Source organism: Miniopterus natalensis, chromosome 6, assembly GCF_054644295.1.
Source record: "Miniopterus natalensis isolate mMinNat1 chromosome 6, mMinNat1.hap1, whole genome shotgun sequence".
In the NCBI taxonomy this organism is placed as follows: Eukaryota; Metazoa; Chordata; class Mammalia; order Chiroptera; family Miniopteridae; genus Miniopterus; species Miniopterus natalensis.
Window position 1 is genome coordinate 15,076,537 of NC_142086.1, and position 20,020 is coordinate 15,096,556.

General features: G+C 34.0%; 1 protein-coding gene across 1 annotated transcript in view; it reads right to left on the reverse strand.

Annotated features, from left to right (window-relative positions):
- The window catches only part of ROBO1 (roundabout guidance receptor 1), a 370,388-nt gene that overhangs the window by 72,820 nt on the left and 277,548 nt on the right, over positions 1 to 20,020 (reverse strand). The window contains exons 7-9 of the mRNA XM_087818101.1: positions 11,543 to 11,551; positions 7,375 to 7,499; positions 4,664 to 4,835 (exon numbers count right to left, since the gene is read on the reverse strand). Coding sequence (XP_087674227.1) covers positions 4,664 to 4,835; positions 7,375 to 7,499; positions 11,543 to 11,551 — 306 coding nt within the window. The remainder of the gene's footprint in view (positions 1 to 4,663; positions 4,836 to 7,374; positions 7,500 to 11,542; positions 11,552 to 20,020) is intronic.

Here is a 20,020-nt window from a genome sequence, read left to right on the forward strand (position 1 = left end):
CACCTGAGGGTGGCCAGTGTGTCTGAGGAACTGGGTGTGCAATTTTATTTCATTTTGAGCAATTTAAATTCTAATTTAAATAGCCTCGAGTGGCAAGTGGTACCAGATTGGACAATGCGAAACGTTTCAAATCTCAGTTCTGCTACTAGTTATCTGTGTGATGTGGGCGTGCCTCGTCACCATTCTCGGCCCCTGTTTCCTCACCTGTAAAATGAGGAGCCGTCACATTTGAAGTTGTTGATATGTGAGAAGTTCTTAGACTAGTGCCCAGCACAAAGGAAGCATTGAATAACGGTCACTTTTTATTATCAGTACAGTAGTAATAGTGGTACCAGCAGTGTGACCAGTGGTGTAACCCTGTCACAGCAGAGTTTGTAAAAGTGTACCTCTCTTTTCCCCACATTCAACGAAAGATTTAAAGATGCTAAAAAATGAAAGCATATCACTGGAGGTAATACTTTTTCACCTCAAAAATAATGATCATGAAGGTGGTGTTAATAAATATATTTATAAAATTACTTTAAGTGGAAAAAATACAAGATAACATACAAACACTGACCTGATTAAGTAAAAAAATTCACACGTATACACCAACAAATATCAGTTACAGTATATCACAACTGCTATCAGTTTGCAAAGATATCTCACAAATGCACAAGTTAAACTGTAAAAAAGATTCTTATGGCATTTTAGGAATTGGGGAACTGAAACTCTGAAAGTTCAAGTGATTTGTCCAAATCAAATAGTATTTGGCAACTCTCACTTTTTTGAATAAAAGTTAACACTCTTTCTACTATATTAATTACTTTTGAGAGTTAAATGAAAGTGATTTTAAATTATTTACATTATTTAAATAACTTTTTTTTCTTTCATTCTAGTAATAAAGAGAAGAAACATTTTCAATTAAGTAGGTGATGTGAGTTTCTATGTTCCTGAGTCAGATGCTGCTTGGGGTAGGCCACAGATACAGAGAACAGCATCTCAAAGGCAGCTGCTACTCCACCATTCTCTCTCTGCCTTCTGTTTTATTCTGCCTTTGCCTTTGTCACTTACAAACAGTAAGGAAAGAAAGCAAAAAAGCTAAAGTCAAATATTATCCAGAAAGTACTTTGTCTACTGGTCTATCCTCTTGACTTGACTTGCTAAAGTATAAATACTGGTATTGCCACCACTCAAGATAATTATAGTTTACCTATGAAGAATGCGTCCACGGTTGGAAATTGTCTGTCCAATATCAATGAACTCCAAAATAAAGAAAACAAAACTAAAAATACAGTATCATCGCGGCAAACACAAAACCACCTTAAATCTCCCCAGAGACTGTAAGGTGAAACAGGAGTGTTAGGAATTAATTCCTACTACGGATAAATACCAAATCCACAGGTTTCAAGTTTTTGTTTTTGCTTTAGTTTAGCAAAAGTTGCTATCCCTGATCTGTTCGCACTAAAATAATAATTCATGATAATGCCATATCAGATGGCACATAGAAAGCTTTGTTTTCAAATGATTAATTATGAAACTAATGAGAGATATTTAGAACTATTTTATCATACTTTTCTTTGGCCTTCTTTCATGTATACCTGTATATGCAAGTTGCTTTATAAAGTTGGAATTATTAATGTATGTGCAATTCTATGTTCTCTTTTTTCTGCATATTGATTTTATTGATCACTGTCAAATTCATTACATGGTCTTCACAACCATCATTTAATAGCTATAATGAAAGAAATTTTAAAAATCTTTTTAGGCTATTCTAACTTATTTGAACTAGTACATATATTATATGTACCATACACAGGATTAGGCGTTCAGAATTTTGAACGAGACAACTCTAATTCTGAATTATGACTTAGCCAATAGTTAGGTGCTTATTTCTTTCTTGTTTCTTCCCTCATGCAAAAAGTATCTATTCAGCCTCTATCTTGTGTCAAAATTTGAAGGTTACTGGATATATATTTAACTTAATTAGGCTGACATGGGCCCTGCTCTCAAGGAACTTAGTGCCTAATGAAGACTTCAGGAATAAAATCAGGGAAGATAGAAAAGTATAGAATGCAATCTGTAGATAGATTAGAGAGATGATATATGATAGATGATGATAGATAGATGATGATAGATAGATGATGATAGATAGATGATAGATAGATAGATAGATAGATAGATAGATAGATAGATAGATAGATAGATGATAGATAGATAGATGATAGATAGATAGATAGATAGATAGATAGATAGATAGATAGATAGATGATAGATAGATAATAGATGGATAGATAGATGATAGATGATGATAGATAGATAGATGATAGATAGATAGATAGATAGATAGATAGATAGATAGATAGATAGATGATAGATAGATGATGATGATGATGAGATAGATAGATAGATGATAGATAGATGATAGATAGATAGATAGATAGATAGATAGATAGATAGATAGATAGATAAAGAGATAGATAGCAGGGTTGGGGGCATCGTACCCATATTTGAGGAGTTAGGGGATGCTTCTTGAAGAAACTGAAATTACAAGTCAGTAGAAACAGCATGCATAGAAGTCTTAAAACAAAGGGAAAACATAGCACACACAAAAAAATTAGGGCATGTGAACAACACAGTATCCAAAGATAAGCCTGAAGAGGTGAGATGTGAATTGTAAAGCATATTATGGAATATAAACATTATCCTGAGAGCACTGGGAAACAAAAGAATAAACTTAATGTATTAAAATTACTTCAGAATCTTTTTCAATTTCAAAAGGATATCTATAAAATCCTAGTTAATATTATACTTATTGATAAAATAGGAAATGCTTTTTTTTGAAGTCAGGGTCAAGAAAAATATGTCCACTATCACTAATTCTACTAATTATATTGGAGATCACACACAATGCACAAGTAAAAGAAAAAAGATATAAAAAATATAACTACTGGAAAGAAGTAAAATTGGTTTACTTGGTAGTTCACATATTTTGTTCATAGATATTTCAAAATAATCTACGTACAAACAAATATTGAGTGGATTTAGCAAAGTTGCTGGATACAGGTTTAATATACAAAGTCAACTGTATGTCTTACTTTAAATAATAGCATGATGAAATTATATATATATCTATAATTATATATCTGTGCAAGATATCTATCCTGAAAACTATAAAACTCTTGAGAGATTTAAAGATCTAAATAAATTGATATATATATATGGAATACACCATTTTCCTAATTCAGAAGACTCAGGTTGTTAAAATATTAATTCCCCTTAAATTGTTTAATAATTTAAGTGGAATAAAAATTTAAAACTCTGATTTTTGTTTGTTTGTTTAGGATATATGTGTGTATGTAGATAGAAATTAACAAGTTGTTTTTAAAGCTTATGAGAAGATGCAGAGGACCTCTAATACCCAACCCAGCTACAATAATTAAGACCATATGTAACTGCCATAAATAGATCAGTGGAACAGAATAGAGAGAATAGAAGTAGGCCACCCATTGATGTTCATTTGAATTATGATTAAGATGCCACTGTGATTCAGTGGGGAAAGGACAGTTTTTTCAATAAATGATGTTGGAACAAGTAGTAGTATATAGGGGGGAAATGATTTTTTTCCCCTTTATATCATACATAAAATTTAATTTAAGATGGATTAAAATCTTAAATCTCAAAAGCATAGAGAATACAGCTTCTAGAAAAAGACTCAGGAGAACACTTTCATGGTCTCAAGGTAAGACAGGAAACCAAAAGCACCAATTATAAAAGAAAAAAAATACACTGTCCTTATTAAAATTTGTTACTTAAGCCCTAAAATCATCATTAAAAGAATAGAAAGAAATATTTTTAATACATATACTTGACAAAGACTTGTATCTTTAATATAGGAGAGAAGAAAAATGTAGAGAAATAAGAACATGAATGCACCAAAGGCAAACCAAGAGAACTGAGCGCACATGCCCACCAAGAGAACTGCACAGGTACAGTTAGCTTTGTTAATAAAAGTCCTAAACTGAAAACAATCCATCAATAGAAAAATACACAAATAAACTGTGAGCTACTTAGACAGCGGAATACTATACACCAACAAAAACACACATGTACATATGCATATATTTTTATATATTTATATGTATACATATTTTTTTCTTTTCAAATTATCCATCTAATGGTTTGGCGATTGTGTCCATCACTGTGCCATTATAATATACTTAACATTAAGTGATCATGTTTAGGGGAGCTGATGAACAGAATAAAAATCAGATTATTACAAAAAACTGTTCCTTATCATGAGTTTTGAGTTGAATTGATCAATAACTCACTTATCTCCTGAATTTGAATGAAAGAGAAAGGATGATATTTTACATTAAGAGATTTTAAAATAGTTTTTTTTCCCCTCCAAAACATGGAAACATGTCTATGTATAGCTATTCAGTGTAATTTTTTGGCTGCATAATTGCCATGCTTTTATGAATCCCACTTGATACTAGAAATTTAAAGTACAGCCAAGTTAAATTAAGAATAATTTTAGACTTAATCACTGTATTAACATCCTCTTTAGCTTTACACCGGCACTGCTGTAAGGATACAAAGTTCAAAATAAATATATTTACTGGCACTCTTCTGAGACCCTCAGCCAAACTTGGATATTTTGAAATAAAATATTCTACTTTACCATCGGTAACTTCCAAATATGCTTTTGTGATGATACTTCCGGCAACATTTAAAGTCTGGCAGATATAATAACCAACATCAGATCGCTGGACATTAGTAATAGTGAGGTCACCAGTCTGGGAGACTGAAAAACGGCTGGATGACTGTGGTGGCTGGTATGAAAAAAGCAGATTCTAGAACCCAGAATTTGGGGGGAAAAGAATAAACAGTAGGTTAATTGTTAGGTTCCAACAACTTGGCATATATACATATATTTATAAATAGATATATAAACATACATACACACTCATACACAAACACACACCACACACATATATGTACACATATTAGCTAAATATTCTTTCATCATATGCTCACGTATATAGAAGTGTGCATACATAAACACATAAATACACTAGTTTCTTAAAATTCCAAATAAATTCTAAATATTGATGAATTCTTTTATAATTATCAGTTTCCAACAATACTAGATTTAAAAGGATATTGAGTATCATTACAGTGGAAAGTTCATGTACTTAACCAAAGCAGAGTCAAAAGCTTTGCTTCATATATATATATGACTATTAGGATTATAAACACTAAGTCTTTTATCATATACACAAAATTAGAATTTAAGCATATTCTGACGTGCAAAGTTCAAGGATCTCATTTTAGCACCATAACAAGTATCTCTGCTAGCCGTCCATTATAAAAGTTCAGTAGCGTCTATCAAATTGTTAATAATTTCTTGTTTCTCTTATTAAATGGTGAGCATACAGTGAATTTAAGAATTCATAATGGAGCTTTATTTCTGCAGAAAGTTATCTTAAATGCAAAGATGTGATGTTATTTTTGTGGTACAAATTTCTAAAATGAAGTGAAACATCATACTTGTTAGAGGGAGTGTATATTTTATGCAAATTAACAAATCATGTCATTGTGTCTCTCATGAAATAAAAAATATCAACATTTCTTCTAACAAAATAAAGTTGCTCCTTTTTAAAAGTTTAGTTGCCTTTTATATACATCATCTTATAAAGACTTAACTACTATTCCATGATATATGTCTAATAACAATGTTTTTAAAACGTAAGTTGCATTGCCCTGGCCAGTGTGGCTCCGTTGGTTGGTCATCCTCCTGGGCACGGAAAGGTGGCCGGTCCCATTCCCAGTCAGGGCACGTGCCTGAGTTGCAGGCTCCATCCCTGGTAGGGGAGTGAGGGAGGCAGCCCACCTATGTTTCGCTCTCCCATCTTTCTCTCTGTCTCTCTGCCTCTCTCTCCCTCTCCCTTCCTCTCTCTAAAAATCAATAAAATTTTTTTTTTTTTAAAGTAAGTTGCATCATTAAACAAAACAAGCCAAATTAAAATTATCTTGAAATTTGATATAAAGTTTAACCATCTTAAGGAATAATTTATTTACATAATTAAGTGAATCATTTAAATGTTACTCCATTAAGAACTTCTAGTGGATTTACCAGTATCAGTACACAGGTTTTCTTATATAATATGCTTCCGATTCTTCCTGCTCCACTAAAATCTTTTGGTTTTTTGTCTTTAATTTGCTGTCAGCAAATGCACTCCTTTGAGGCCAAATGGAGTGTGTTAGAATCAACCAAGTTACTAGAACTCCAATGATGGCCTGCTTACTGTAACCAAGTTAATGTCTGCCTTCCAAAGGACAACTGAAAGTAAACTTGATGGCATTGCCACAGAAGATCACTGAGTCAGCGAGGAAACTACCAATAAGTTATTAGTAGCATAGTATAAGCAAGACCATGAAACAACACACCCAAGATTGATGTAAGCAAAAAATAAAAGAGATTAGGAATATATATGTATGTATATATATAAAAAACGAATGAGAATCCTTTTTTTTATAAGTATCAGAAACAAAAGGGAAATATTTCCCTTTATTGAAGAAGGCAAGTTATTGAGAGATAAGAAAAAAAAGACTTACATCTAAAAAACTATTTTAAAGTTTCCCATTATTTTAAAAGTGAAATTGTTTTGAAATTTCATTAAATGGAAGCCCAATAGTGAACTTAAGAGTTTGTAAGGGCATAGATCTCTATATCCTAGTTTCAAGGTATATAGAAAATTATGGTTTGTAAAATGTTTAGAGAGTACAATTTGATGGTAAGTGGCGATCACATATGATAGTTTTCAAAGAATTAGAATATACTGAGCTATATTTAACATGATATCTATGTTAAAGAAAATTTCATATTATTCAATAAAATTTTAATTAATATATTTATTAATTATATGTATGCTTGTATATATATGTATATACATAATATATAAAAAAGTGAACAAGACACTTCTGATTCCTGGTGCTTTCAGAGAAATTTCACTAAATAATTATCATTCTGTTCTAAATGTGTATAAATCTCATTTAACACATAACTACAGATATCTGTATAACAGAAATGATAACTAATTATGTGGAGAAAAAGTTTTTTTAAAATATTGCTGAATTGGCAATAAAGGTAAATTTTATATAATAAAACAATTACCATTCTATATACCACACTGTGCACCAAAACTAGGCAGGAAAATCTGCTTTGAGAATTAAAACAATGAAGAAAATGTCTTCTCTCTCTTGCTGAAATTTTCCATGACACTGAGATGTCCCAGCTCTCTTAAAGTGACAATTGTATGACCAAGTAATATGTTTATATATACACACATATATGTTTTTGCTGATTGAAATAACAGACCAAGCTCATACCTGACTCCCCTCTCTCCTCCAAAAAATAGCCGGCTGAGGGTTTCCGGTTGCTTCGCACTGAAAAGTGACAGTTCGTCCCAAGGCAACGACCTGGTCGCGGGGTTTCACAACAAAATGCGGAGGTTCTAGGGAGATGGAACAAATCGCACTGAGTCAAAGGCAGGTGGTTCCTGTCTTAATTGAGACAGTTTGCTGCTATCCCAAGTGCCATTACTTTACACAACTCCTTGTGGACGGTGGTGCCTGAGGTCCAAATTCTCACCCTTTCGGGGGGTTGAGGCCCAGCTGTTAAATGCATATTTACAGAAGGGAAGGGAGGTGTTTCGTGAAGAGGTTTTCACATCCCCTGAACCTCTAAGGTTTACCTCCATATTAAAGAGTTCTTGAGCTACAGCTGACCCCTTGCATTCATCCTAAGCACTCCTGAAATTTGCTGGAATAACTATCCTTTCTCACCTAGAGCTGCTTAAAGGTGAATGGGCTCGAATCGCACACACAAGGACGGCCCGGTACAGGCGGGTCCTACGCTGACTCCAACTCAAAAGCTCCTGCAATGCCGTCGTGCGGATTATAACCATTTAAAATCCTTAGTCCAATTACGTGAACAGAGATGAATTTAAAGCAACGGTGGAGTCGAATGCCTCCTTCATTTACATAAGCAAGGGCATGTTCAAACAGAATATATATGGAAATGAGGGCAAATTTGAAACATCTGCTCCTCCTGACATTATAAACACCGCCAGCTTTGTCCCAACTGTTTGATTTCTACAGACTTAAACGGCCACCTCATCCAGCGGTAAACAGAGTGTCAGAAAATTGTGTCAGTTGCACTGCGAGCAATGGCCGCTGAAAACATTAGGTGCGCCGATGGAGTCACTCCTGGAAAAAACAGAGCTTGTTTGGACTGTGCTTTATGCTTGGAAAAATGTGCACGGAATGTAAGTCTTTCTACCTACTGTTTACACTTTTCGCATGCATTTCTTATCAACTGTCTGAAACACCTAATTGCTCTCCTCTTGTCTGAGTCCAAATTGAAGCAGACGTTTCAAGCCAGGCATTTAACAGTTTATACAGAGTAAGGTTCTTCTAATCCACTTTGAAGACCGTTGCATTGTTTCTAAGATTTCCCTTAAAAGTACTTTTAGTTACTTGCATCAGTTATTGAGGATACCTCCAACAAAATGAATGTGAATGAAAAATTATACTCAGGCTGTTTCTACAAAATGCTTCCACTCTGCCCACAAAAATATGATTGCTTTGTTAATGAAGGTGAGGACTTGAAAGGGTATTTTTCTGTAGCTAAGTATTTTCTGGCCAATTGATTTAAGACATATATATAAATATTAATAATATATTTCACATATAAATTTTATAAATTTATATATTCATATATATATTAATTGAAATAACTCCTTAGGAAAAGGGGTATGTAAAACAGCTAAGCTGAAGATTACATGGTGGCAAAACTAAAGAAAGCAATTAGATCTCCTAACTTCTTCTATACTCCCTTTTTATTTTTAATTGAGGTTTAGTTGAAATTACACCATTTGACTAGAAAATTATAGGAGACCTGAAAAACCAGGTCAAATGCCTTCAAATGTTCTGTAACTTACAGGGAAGAAAATACAAAGTTAGGCGATACCGTTTAGGTTCAATTTGGTTCTAGCTTATAATTTTTTAAAACTCTGATTGTAATTGAATGGTTTACTCATGACTTTAGCAAACACTATCATTATCCATTTATAATAACAGGCATGGCCATCATCACTGGGGGATTTTCCCCCATACACATCCATACAGGAGCATTGGATTCCTTCATTAAGGGCTGGAATCATGGACGTAGGTATCAGAGGGAAAAACTGAAAGGACTGACTGGATAATAAACTTAAGCCAGGAGAGACTTTAATTTGTTTCAATGAAAAATAAAAACCACAAATGATTAATTAAATGAATGGGAGAATATGACTTTCCAATATGCAGGGAATTTGGGTAGGAAAATATAAATGTTTTAACCACTTAGACAAGTAAAAACTTCGGGTGGTCTTTTTCCTATTCTCAGAAGCAGGTCTAATAATGTGTGCCAGAATCCATGTTTCTTTTATAAAATGCCAGCTCTCCCCCAACCTCACAGACCTACTTGGGAACAAGGGATGCAAACCCTTGTGCTAAGAACATTTATCCTGCAGCAATCCTTCCACACAGGATATTCGACTAGAAATGAATTTACTATGTTTTATAGGCATATTGTCAAGCCAACATCAACAGTGACATCAGCCACAAGATATGTCTTAGAAATATAACTTTAAAAAATCCTTTTGTACATCTACAGGGGTGGGCAAGAGTAGGTTTACAGTTGTGAGTACATGAAACACAGTTTAATCTTGTACTATCTTATTAATTATTGTATTATTTTCCATAAGACAACTGTAAACCTCTTTTGCACTCCACTGTATATTAAATATCAGATGTAGTTATAACTCTAATCACCTATCTATTTAGATTGAGGCCATTCATAGTATGCATCTACTTGATATTTATGATAAAATATTGAACTATTTTTCAAGGCTATGATATTTAAACTTGCTATAATTAAAAATATATAATCATGTTACTAATGTCACAATTGGTCAGTGTTGAGAATTTAGGAAATTAGACAAGCAAAGAAAAAAAAAAAGTTGCCCGTAATTCAACCATGCAAATTGGGCCATATTGTTTTAAAATATTCTCCTACAATATCATTTTAATGACTATTTAATAACCCATATACCAATTGCCTTAAATTATTTAACCAATTTATTAGTTTTAAATTTGGATTGTTTTTATTTTCACTATTAAAAACAGTGGTGAGATTAATATCTTTCTCAATTATATTCAAAATTATTTCAACTCACACTTTCTCTAATAGGGCACCTTCCCCTAAAACCTCACAAACACTGAGCATTAACATCTCAGCCAAACTGAACTTGGAATCTCCTCTTAATGAGTATTTTTATGTCAATGACATTAAGCACTCATCTTCATATTACCTTGCCACTGAGATCCTATTTGTTGAAGATTGTGTCCTATGCTTATCTTTTTTAACTTCTAAAAACGATTTATAGGCTGAAATTTTATCTATTTCTCACATATGTTGTGGATATAGTTTCCCATTTTGTTAACAGTCTTTTTAATCTGATTAAGTGTTTTTGTTTTTCTATCAATATCATATAATATAGATTACATAACATACTATGTAAACATTCAACTCCATTCTTATCCTATACTTTTGTCTTTATTTTTTGTTTAAGTTTAATCATCTATATTTTTATAGAGAAAGCTATTTTTTTCATTTAGTCTATTATTATATCACCATTATTGAACAATCCAGTCTATCTGTATTAATATGAAGTGACACCTTTATAATACTTGTGCAGCTTTTCAATTGGAAAAAAAAATGAGATACTTTTAGGGTCAAAATTATTTTCTGGCCTAACACTTAGCATATGCATGCAAAATTCTCCAAAAATGCTGTGCCAGCTTCCCTTTAAAGAGTGAATGGACCTTCCTCAAGGTACTCACCATGAATGTGCTTAAGAAACCTAATGACTATATGAGGACAAATCAAACCTTAATAAATGTTGGACACACCATGTAGTTACTTATTACACAAAATGTAGTGAATCTGACCCATAGAAATGAAAACAAGTGCAAACAGCCCCGACTGCAAGGTTAGTCACCAACAGGACTTTTAATGACTATTACTGACCAGCAGTTACAAAAGCTCAGATAAAGAGATATGAATACGTAAACGTGTTTTAGACAAAAAAGTCCAAATTGTTCTCTGTGTACCTATTTTGGTTTATGTTATGAGATATACATTGAAACAGTACTCAACCAAGATACAGTCCCGTCACTTATCAGTCATTTAAAGAGAGAAAAAATAAAAGGATTCAGATCACACATCATTTAATAAGACATAAAGTTAGCAACCCCATTACCTTTACTCTTTGCCAGTTACCCATACTTCCTGCAGACTTTATTCTGTGCAGTCTGTCTTTGTGGCCAATGACAAGTGAAACATGGAGGCTGATTGGTTGAAGGACATGGAAGGGTATGGATGGAAAGGGGAGAGAAGTTCCAGTCACAGTGACACGATGATTAGGAGGTGGCCAATAAAATGTCAACTTACCAGACACAACTAAAACGAAAAAAAGAAAACATGGAATAAATAAAAATAAAGAAACAGAAACGAAACAGAAAAGGTAATAAGATTTGACTTAACAATGATCTGTCTTTTGAAATAAAATAAAGAACACAATATTTGGATGCATGGCTCATACTACCCATGAATGAATATATTTGCTAGCATTTTAGGTATAATCATGAATAAATTAAGGGAACTAGAAATGGATCTTAATATCTCTTCAATGATTCGATGGCAGAGCTACAATGGATGACAGCTATAAAATTATAAAACACTTTTCAATGACTACATTTTGTTACTAGATGACAGAATTAGATAACTATATGTGTAATGAGTTTTTAAAAAACACTATAAATTTTAACTGCTAATGTTATATAGATTAGAAATCAAGCATCTTAATCAAAGATAAAGAAGTGTTAAATTCTATAATTCTATCATCAGATTAATTTTTTAAAGATTCATACTACCAATAATATTCTATCAAACCGAGCTCCTAATACTTGAATAAACATACAAAATCACCATAAGGCCTGTTTAAAATATAGATTGTGACTCTATAGGTAAAGGGTGTGGCCTGAGATTCTGTGTTTCTAAATAGCACCCATGTGCTGCTGGTCCATGACCACAGGTTGAGTGGCAAGGTTATTAGTTGTTACATTTAAATTCTTCCATATTTTTAATTGAGAAGACCCATAAAAAATGTGAACACATTATGAAAACAGAGAAAACTTTATAACACTATCTAAAAAAGTCATAATCATATTATCTGTTTTCAGTGATGAGACATTGGGCATCTCAACATATCAAGTCACACATACTTTAAATACTGGAAAACAATTGTTTTATTTCTCTCTTTCAGAAGCAAAGGCAATTACTACTGTCAAATGAAGAACTTTTTCATAAAAGCTCAGTAGACACCCACAATACATTTTACTCAAATATATAATTCCCATGTTTTTCAGCAAGTCCAAGTTAAAGAGACTTAATATACATTCCTGCAGTTTAAGTAAATGAACTATGCAGAGCACTGCTGCTGTGAAATAGTAAAGTTTTAAGAAACAAAGCTCTCTTACCTATTGTTATCACATATACAAAATTTAAAGGTAACTCAGAAATACATTTTAACTCACATGTTCCCTTCAATGTGAATGAAAAAACTTGTCTTTATTTTTCTCTCGAAAGAAAAATACTTTAAGCATAATTTTTCACTGACTCAGGCAAGAAAAGGGAAAAAAATCTTTCTCATTTACTCAAGCATAATATTTATAATAGAATCAGCTACGCTACCCAGATTTGAAGACACAAACAAAGTAAATCAGACTTGGCTACACTTCTTGAAACCTCAAAAACCATGTCTTTTAAATGACAGACAGAAATACTTAGAAACTATAAGAGAGAACCTGACATATAGCAACAGAATTTTGCTTTAAAAAAACCCCAAAAAGTTGTAGAATCATATTTTGGGGTAATCTGTGAAAACACATTTGATCTAATTAGACTTATACATTTAAAAATCAAGCCTATTTAAAATCTAGAGATTACAGGAATGACTCCTAAATGTTTTCTAGTTGTATATTTTCAGTACTTTAAAATTCCTTAAACATTTCAAGAATATCCAACATGTTAAAAATAAGAAAATTACTGGAAAGCAGCTCATTTAAAACTGAAAAAGTGCTTTTTTCTTGCTTATAGGTTTCACCAGCAATTAAGTCATAGGAGTTGAATCTCTCATTAATTAAAATCCAGTGTGTTTAAGGATTTCAAAGCAATACATTTGCATATCATGTCAATGACAATAATTGGAAAATATGTCATAGTCTCTTAAGGACAGTAAAAGTTATCTAAGAACAACATCTCACAGGGAAGCTTCTAAAACAGAAGTTTTTGAGGACCTGCTCTAGAATAATCATTTCAGCTTTTAACAACCATGACTTTCCGGAAATGACTCCTTATCCAAATGAAAATCTGCCTGTCACAATTTAGCCCCCTTTTCATCTGTCCTAGTTTCAGTAAACAAATAAATGCCATCAGTATACGCCACATAAAACCCTTTTACCCATTTGAAGGAAATTATCACCCCGAACTTTCTATTCTAAATAAGAAGTGGGAGAACATTCTTTAAATTTTTCCAGATTTCCCCTTTCTCCTGGCTTGTCTCGGGGTTGGGTCAAAGGGTGTCTCTGCAGAGTCGGGCCTCTGGGCAACACCCCGCGCCCGCTGCAGCCCAGCGAGCTGCGCCCAGAAGCAGCAGGGGGCAGAGGCGTCGGCACCCTGCTCGCGCACCCCGCGCCACAGCCTGTGATTTATGGCCGGCTTCTCCCGCAGCCTCCTCGTAACTCTTCTCAACAACTCTTCTTTCTGCTTTAAAGGCTGGGAACGCCTCGACTCCAACTCCCCTGCCCCCTAAGAGGGAGGAAAAGCCTGTCTGTCTCTATCTCTAATAAAACAATAAAACTCTAAAATGTTAGTGCTGGAAGTGACCTTAGAACTTATCAGTCTAACCCGATCCTTTTTGCAGGAGAAACAGAGAACCTAAATTGTTAAATAACTTTCTCAAGGTCACAGATGACTAACCAAAGACCGCCGTCCAGGCCTCTTGACTGAATCCCAGTCTCTGTACAAATGTTTCTACTGGTTAATCAGTTTGGGAGAGCTATATGCAATAGGATACAAAAGGTATTTTACATTTAAACTGGCATAAACTGTTTAGCCTAGAATCATTACTACTTACATATAAAAACTCTTTTTAAAGAATTCCTCATGATATTAAAAACCTTTTAAGAATATTTAGCTATTGTTTAAAAAATACATAGAAAACGAGCAGGTGAGAAGAATGCAGGTTTAAAGCCTCTTGACAACCTCACCTTTTGGTGAAATAAAAAGGAATCAATGCAATCATTTCTTAAGGGTGGACCAGTTTTAATCACAATACTTGAAATCATTAGAAATAGAAGAAAACAATGTTCTTTTGAAACATGAGAACAAATAATATTTTAACAAAAATTCTTTTTAAGGTAAGTATGTCAAATAGATTTTTATGTGATTAAAATGTGCTATTTAATTTTTTAAAGCTTTTCTAAATTGATTTTAGAGAGACGAGAGGGGAGGGAGAGAGAGAAACATCAATGTAAGAGAGAAACACTGACCGGTTGCCTCCCTTACTCGCCTCTACCGGGGATCAAACCTGAAACCTGGGTATGTGCCCTAAACTGGGAATCAAACCCACCACTGTTTGGGGCACAGGAGGACCCCTGCAACCAACTGAGCCACATCAGCCAGAGTTAAACATGCTATTTAATTTCTCAAACATAACATTATGCACATTACAATCCATCTCCAGGAACAGCCCTAATTTTATATTATACACACACACACACACACACATACACACACTTTGAATAATTATAATGGCACTGTTTATTAAAATACATTTCATTTTCAAAATTGAGCTATTAAAATGTGTATACATGTTTTTGAGACACCCTGTATACCGAAGAATGTTAAGAAAGGAGTGAGGGGTTAAAGGACCTGCCACAAGGCTGAGCTTGTAGAAAGTAAACTGTTTTACTGTTTTCACCCAGATTATATTTTTTTGGCGGGGGGAGGTTGGTGGGGGGAGTTATATATACACAAACACATTTATATAACACATAAATTATATAATTATAAAACTTGTTTCATTTTGCATTTAAAAGAGGAAAAGAATAACTTTCATTAAAAATAGAAATAATAAAAATAATATATACTTGACTAATAGTTTTTTGAAACAAGAGTTTAAAAGTTTGGCTATCTCTCTCAAACACACACACATACACACACACACACTTAGTACAAGAGACCTCCTTTCTCTTTTGAATGTTACATCAAAGGGCTCCATCCAGATCAGATCATTACTTTGAAATCGTCTTTCTAAGAATATACACTGTTCAGACAATAATCGTTAGGTATAAATAGGATAAGCTAAGAGAGAATGGAAGCAAAAATGGGGTGAAGAGGGAAAGGAAGCACAGAAGGGAGAGAGGGAGGGAGGGAGAGAGGGAGGGAGGGGAGACTCATTTCTTCTGCTTGTCATATTTGGGAAACATAAGTCAGGAAAATGATAAATATTTGAAAAAAATATACAGAAGCTGGAGGAAGAGACATTTTTTGGTCTGAGAAAATAAGTTAGCTGGAGAGATACTTAAGTCTTCAAATCAGGTCTAATAAATACAGGGGCCAGGCAATCCTGATAACTACTTAGGCCACAAGAGAAGGTAATGGGCCTAAATAATGGCATGAATGACTGAGGCAAAGTATAGAAAAGAAGCAGTTAACAGTAAAGGTCACTGAACCATGAATTGGTTGCCAACTGTGATGTCTCCAGAGGTCTTTAAAAGTGGGATTTATGTCCATTTGGCCACAACAGTCAGCTACAACTCTGTCTGGTAAAGGCATAGAGCAGCTGACTCAAAGTGCTTTCTACGCTATGATTTTCAGAGGATGGAAACTCAGAGCCAAAGCAGAAGAACAAACATATCCCTCTGTTCCCAATATTTTCCTGTGATTATTTCTATACAAATGTATATTCTACAAAGACATGCCCTCAAAAATATACTTTTTTAAAATTTTATTTTATTTTTGCTTGAAATATTACAGATGTCCCTTTTCCTCCCCAATGACCCGTTCCACCCCGTCCCATCCCTCTCCCCAGTCCCTCTCCCCACCATTGTCCGTGTCCTTGGGTTGTGCACATATGCATATAAATTCTTTGGTTACTCTCTCCCCCTCCACCCACCCGCCCTCCTCTATCCCTCTGATATTCGTCAGTCTCAAGTTAATATTACCTTAAGTTGATGAAGTACTTCACATACATAGTTCATATGATAAATCCAGAAGATTTATCATTCTGGATATACTGAATGATATATTTTGAGAAAATAATTCAGAAATATTTTGAGAAAGTAAAATACTTGTATAATTGGGAAAACATTATGATTGAGGTTTTGGTATTTTTACACTGAGAATTCAATTTGGGAAGATTAATGGCAATTTGAGTTTATACTTACAAATTACATAAAATGTTGAGATTCTTCACTGGCTTTGGCTTTACAATTATTTAAAAACATAATGACAGAAGATTGCCACAGTATTTGGATCTAAAATAACTTAAGTATTCTAAACTCCTAGAATGACTCTTAACTGATTTCCCAGTTAAGTCATTTTATCTATGGTAAACCAGTCCTACCAGTAAATATCAGAGAACAGCAGTTGTCCTGAATGGGCTACAAATGAAATCACCTTGACTAAGGAATTATTCTGCTAGTTTAAAGATATTAGTTTTCATTATTAGTAGCTAAATTCTTTTTTTATTGATTTCAGAGAGAGGAAAGAAGAGGGGGAGAGAGAGAGAAACATCAATGATGAGAGAGTCATTGACCGGCTGCCTCCTGCACGCCCCCCACTGGGGATGAGCCCACAACCCAGGCATGTGCCCTGACCGGGAATCGAACCGAGATCTCCTGGATTCTAGGTCGATGCTCAACCCCTGAGCCACGCACAGCAGGGCAGTAGCTAAATTCTAATGGATCCTTAAGTTGATGTGACTTTTTTTTCATTTTCACACATAGTGTTTTTTGAAGAGCAGGGCTCAGTGAACAAATATGACGGACTAGAGCTGTAAACACCACATTCTAGGAGACTATGAATGGAGTAAAAGTAGTAAGTTACAGGATTTTGGGGGGGAAGGAACACATTTTTATTAAAACAGATGAACACTTAAATGTTCAAGCAGTGAAGCTATTTACATTGGAACTGACAAAAACCCACTGTTATGCTAGAGCCATCATATTCGTAGACACTCATGAATGATATCTCTAACAATTAAAAGCCCTTAGAATATTTTAATACTAAGGTACAATTTCTTTTTGGGGTAAAGATTGAGCTTAACATAAAAGCCTGTCATTATGCCTTTCAACTTTTCAGACATAAAAATAGTGTAATTAAGAGGGCACTTTTAGAATATATTTAACGGATACATCAAATACTATGAACTTTTCCCCTCCACTCAAATCTTACATTATTCTGCAGATCCATAGTTCTGGAGATAATTCTGATTGTCACAACTGAAGGGGGTGGTGCTACTGGCATCCAGTGGGCAGAGGCCAGGGCTGCTGATAAATATCCCACAATGCACAGGATGGCTCCCCGAACAAAGGACGGCCCAGCCCAAAATGCCAGTAGTGCCAGGGCTGAGAAACCGGGCTGTGGATTATCTGTTTAGTCTAAGGTTTAACAGAATACTCACAAATAATTATTCCCCCAAAGACATGAAAAGTGCTCTGCACAGTGCCTGACATATCATTGGTACTCGGAAAAAGTTAATATTCTTCCTCTTTTCCATCTGCCTCTAAAAATGTGCCAACTCTACCAAAAAGTACTTAGTAAACAGTGCAAATTAACTGCTTACCTACTAAAGAGCCTGAAATTAAAATACAACTAATCAGCACTCTATGTCAATTTGTATGACACCTGACAGATAATCTCAGGATCATAATTCAGATAGTAATATTCCCTAAATCAATTTAGAAAGCCAGAAACCTAGATCTTTTCTCTCCCTCCTCCTTGAGATATACAATCCATTCTAAAATTCCATAGCTTTTATTTTGTAACTGCGTATGGTGATGCGTATTAACTGGACTTATTGTGGTGGTCATTTTGCAATATATGCAAATACTGAATCATTATGTTGTACACCTGAAACTAAAATAATGTTATATGCCAATTATGCTTTAATAAAAAGAAAACTATTTAAATGCACAACTCATGCAATAATATATTAAATTAACATGGATACATAGTTATTCTGCTCATATACAAACAGTTTTCACACATATAAAAAAGATTGGGGGAGAAAGTGACTCATGCTATATTTTATTTTCTCATAGAAAAGCAATGTCAAAACAGCCAATATCATGTCTGAAAAGTGATGTGATGTAACCTTTTAGGTCAACCACCGTAAATGTCAAATGTATGCAGTCAAATGTCAACGTATATGTTCACAGTTTGCTATGTAGTATAAAGACGTATCTGACCTCAATTATCTCATCTGTAAAACTAGCCAAAGTAAGTGATTTGTAGCTCCATACATGTCTAGCATTCAAAATCTCAACACTCCAACACAGAAACTGTAAAACTTCACATTAATTCTCAAGAAAACTAAATCAGGCCAAATTTATTTACTATCAATTATATTTAGTAATGTAGTTCATTTGGGAAAAACATAAGAGCATGCCTCATCTCTTTATCAATGACCTAAAAAGAACACTGTTTGACACGACTATTCTACCATCCACAAGGTAAAATTTTTTTTTAAGCATATCATATTTTTAAATTACTGAAATCAGGCTCAGAGGATGCCAGTTTCTGCAAAATTGCGAGGTATCCTAACGATGTCCCTGATGTTTGGCACACTGGAATGATTTGTGAATCTACTAGAATAAATACTGTTTAGCATAATTATTAACGCTGTGTATACCTATGAAATATTTAAAATAATAGTAAACACATAATTTTAAAAATCGATACATGTGGACACATAAAAAGTCAAATTTTCAATTGTCTTGCATATTTACCTAGGGTTCCTCCTAGGGAAAAAGGAGTTTTTAATGTCAAATAGCCTACAAGTATTTGCTTTATGAATACTCTCTTCTAAACAATGAATTATCTCAATCACCGTGCCCTAGCAATTCTGGATAAAACAGAATATATTAATGTGAATTGCCTTAGAAATAATTATTTTACATTAAATGATACACAACATTACAAAACAATTCTAGTTATGTGAGATTGTTAGGCATGAATCTAGTGTTTTAAGACGAGCTAGTCATCAATGGCTAGAGCGAAATAACAACTTCTCCCAATTTCATTCTCATACTGAGTAATTCAGATTGTGTAGATTCACACGATTCAATTACAAGTATTTCCATTTCCACATTGATGCCATTGTTTGAGAATGTAGGGTGCCAGAGACAGTTGCTAAGTCATACATCTATATCACTGGGCCAAGAAAGCCTCACCCACTGTTATGTAGATGAATAAATCACAGTACAGCTCAGAACATAATGGAAGGCCCATGGCGAGCCATTTACTAGTGTGTGCGGTGTCATCATTTGTCACGGAGTCATCTTATGTATCAATTATTTCTTGTACCTGACTGCTCTACTTATTTCTTCAAACACTTGCTTGGCACACACATTAAGAGAGCGCTTCAAATTCTCTGTAGGAAGGCCATGTGGTGAATGCTTCTCCTTTTGAATAATTTTTAAGATTTACATCAGTTTGTTTGAAATAACTGAAAGCAACCAAAAACCTTCACGAGCAAATGAAAGAAATCTAAGAGATGTCACATCTTCAACAGTCATTAGGGTTAAAACGGCTATTTCTGAAAGGCTGTAAGAACACAAGAAGTTCTTTACTTTGTCCTTC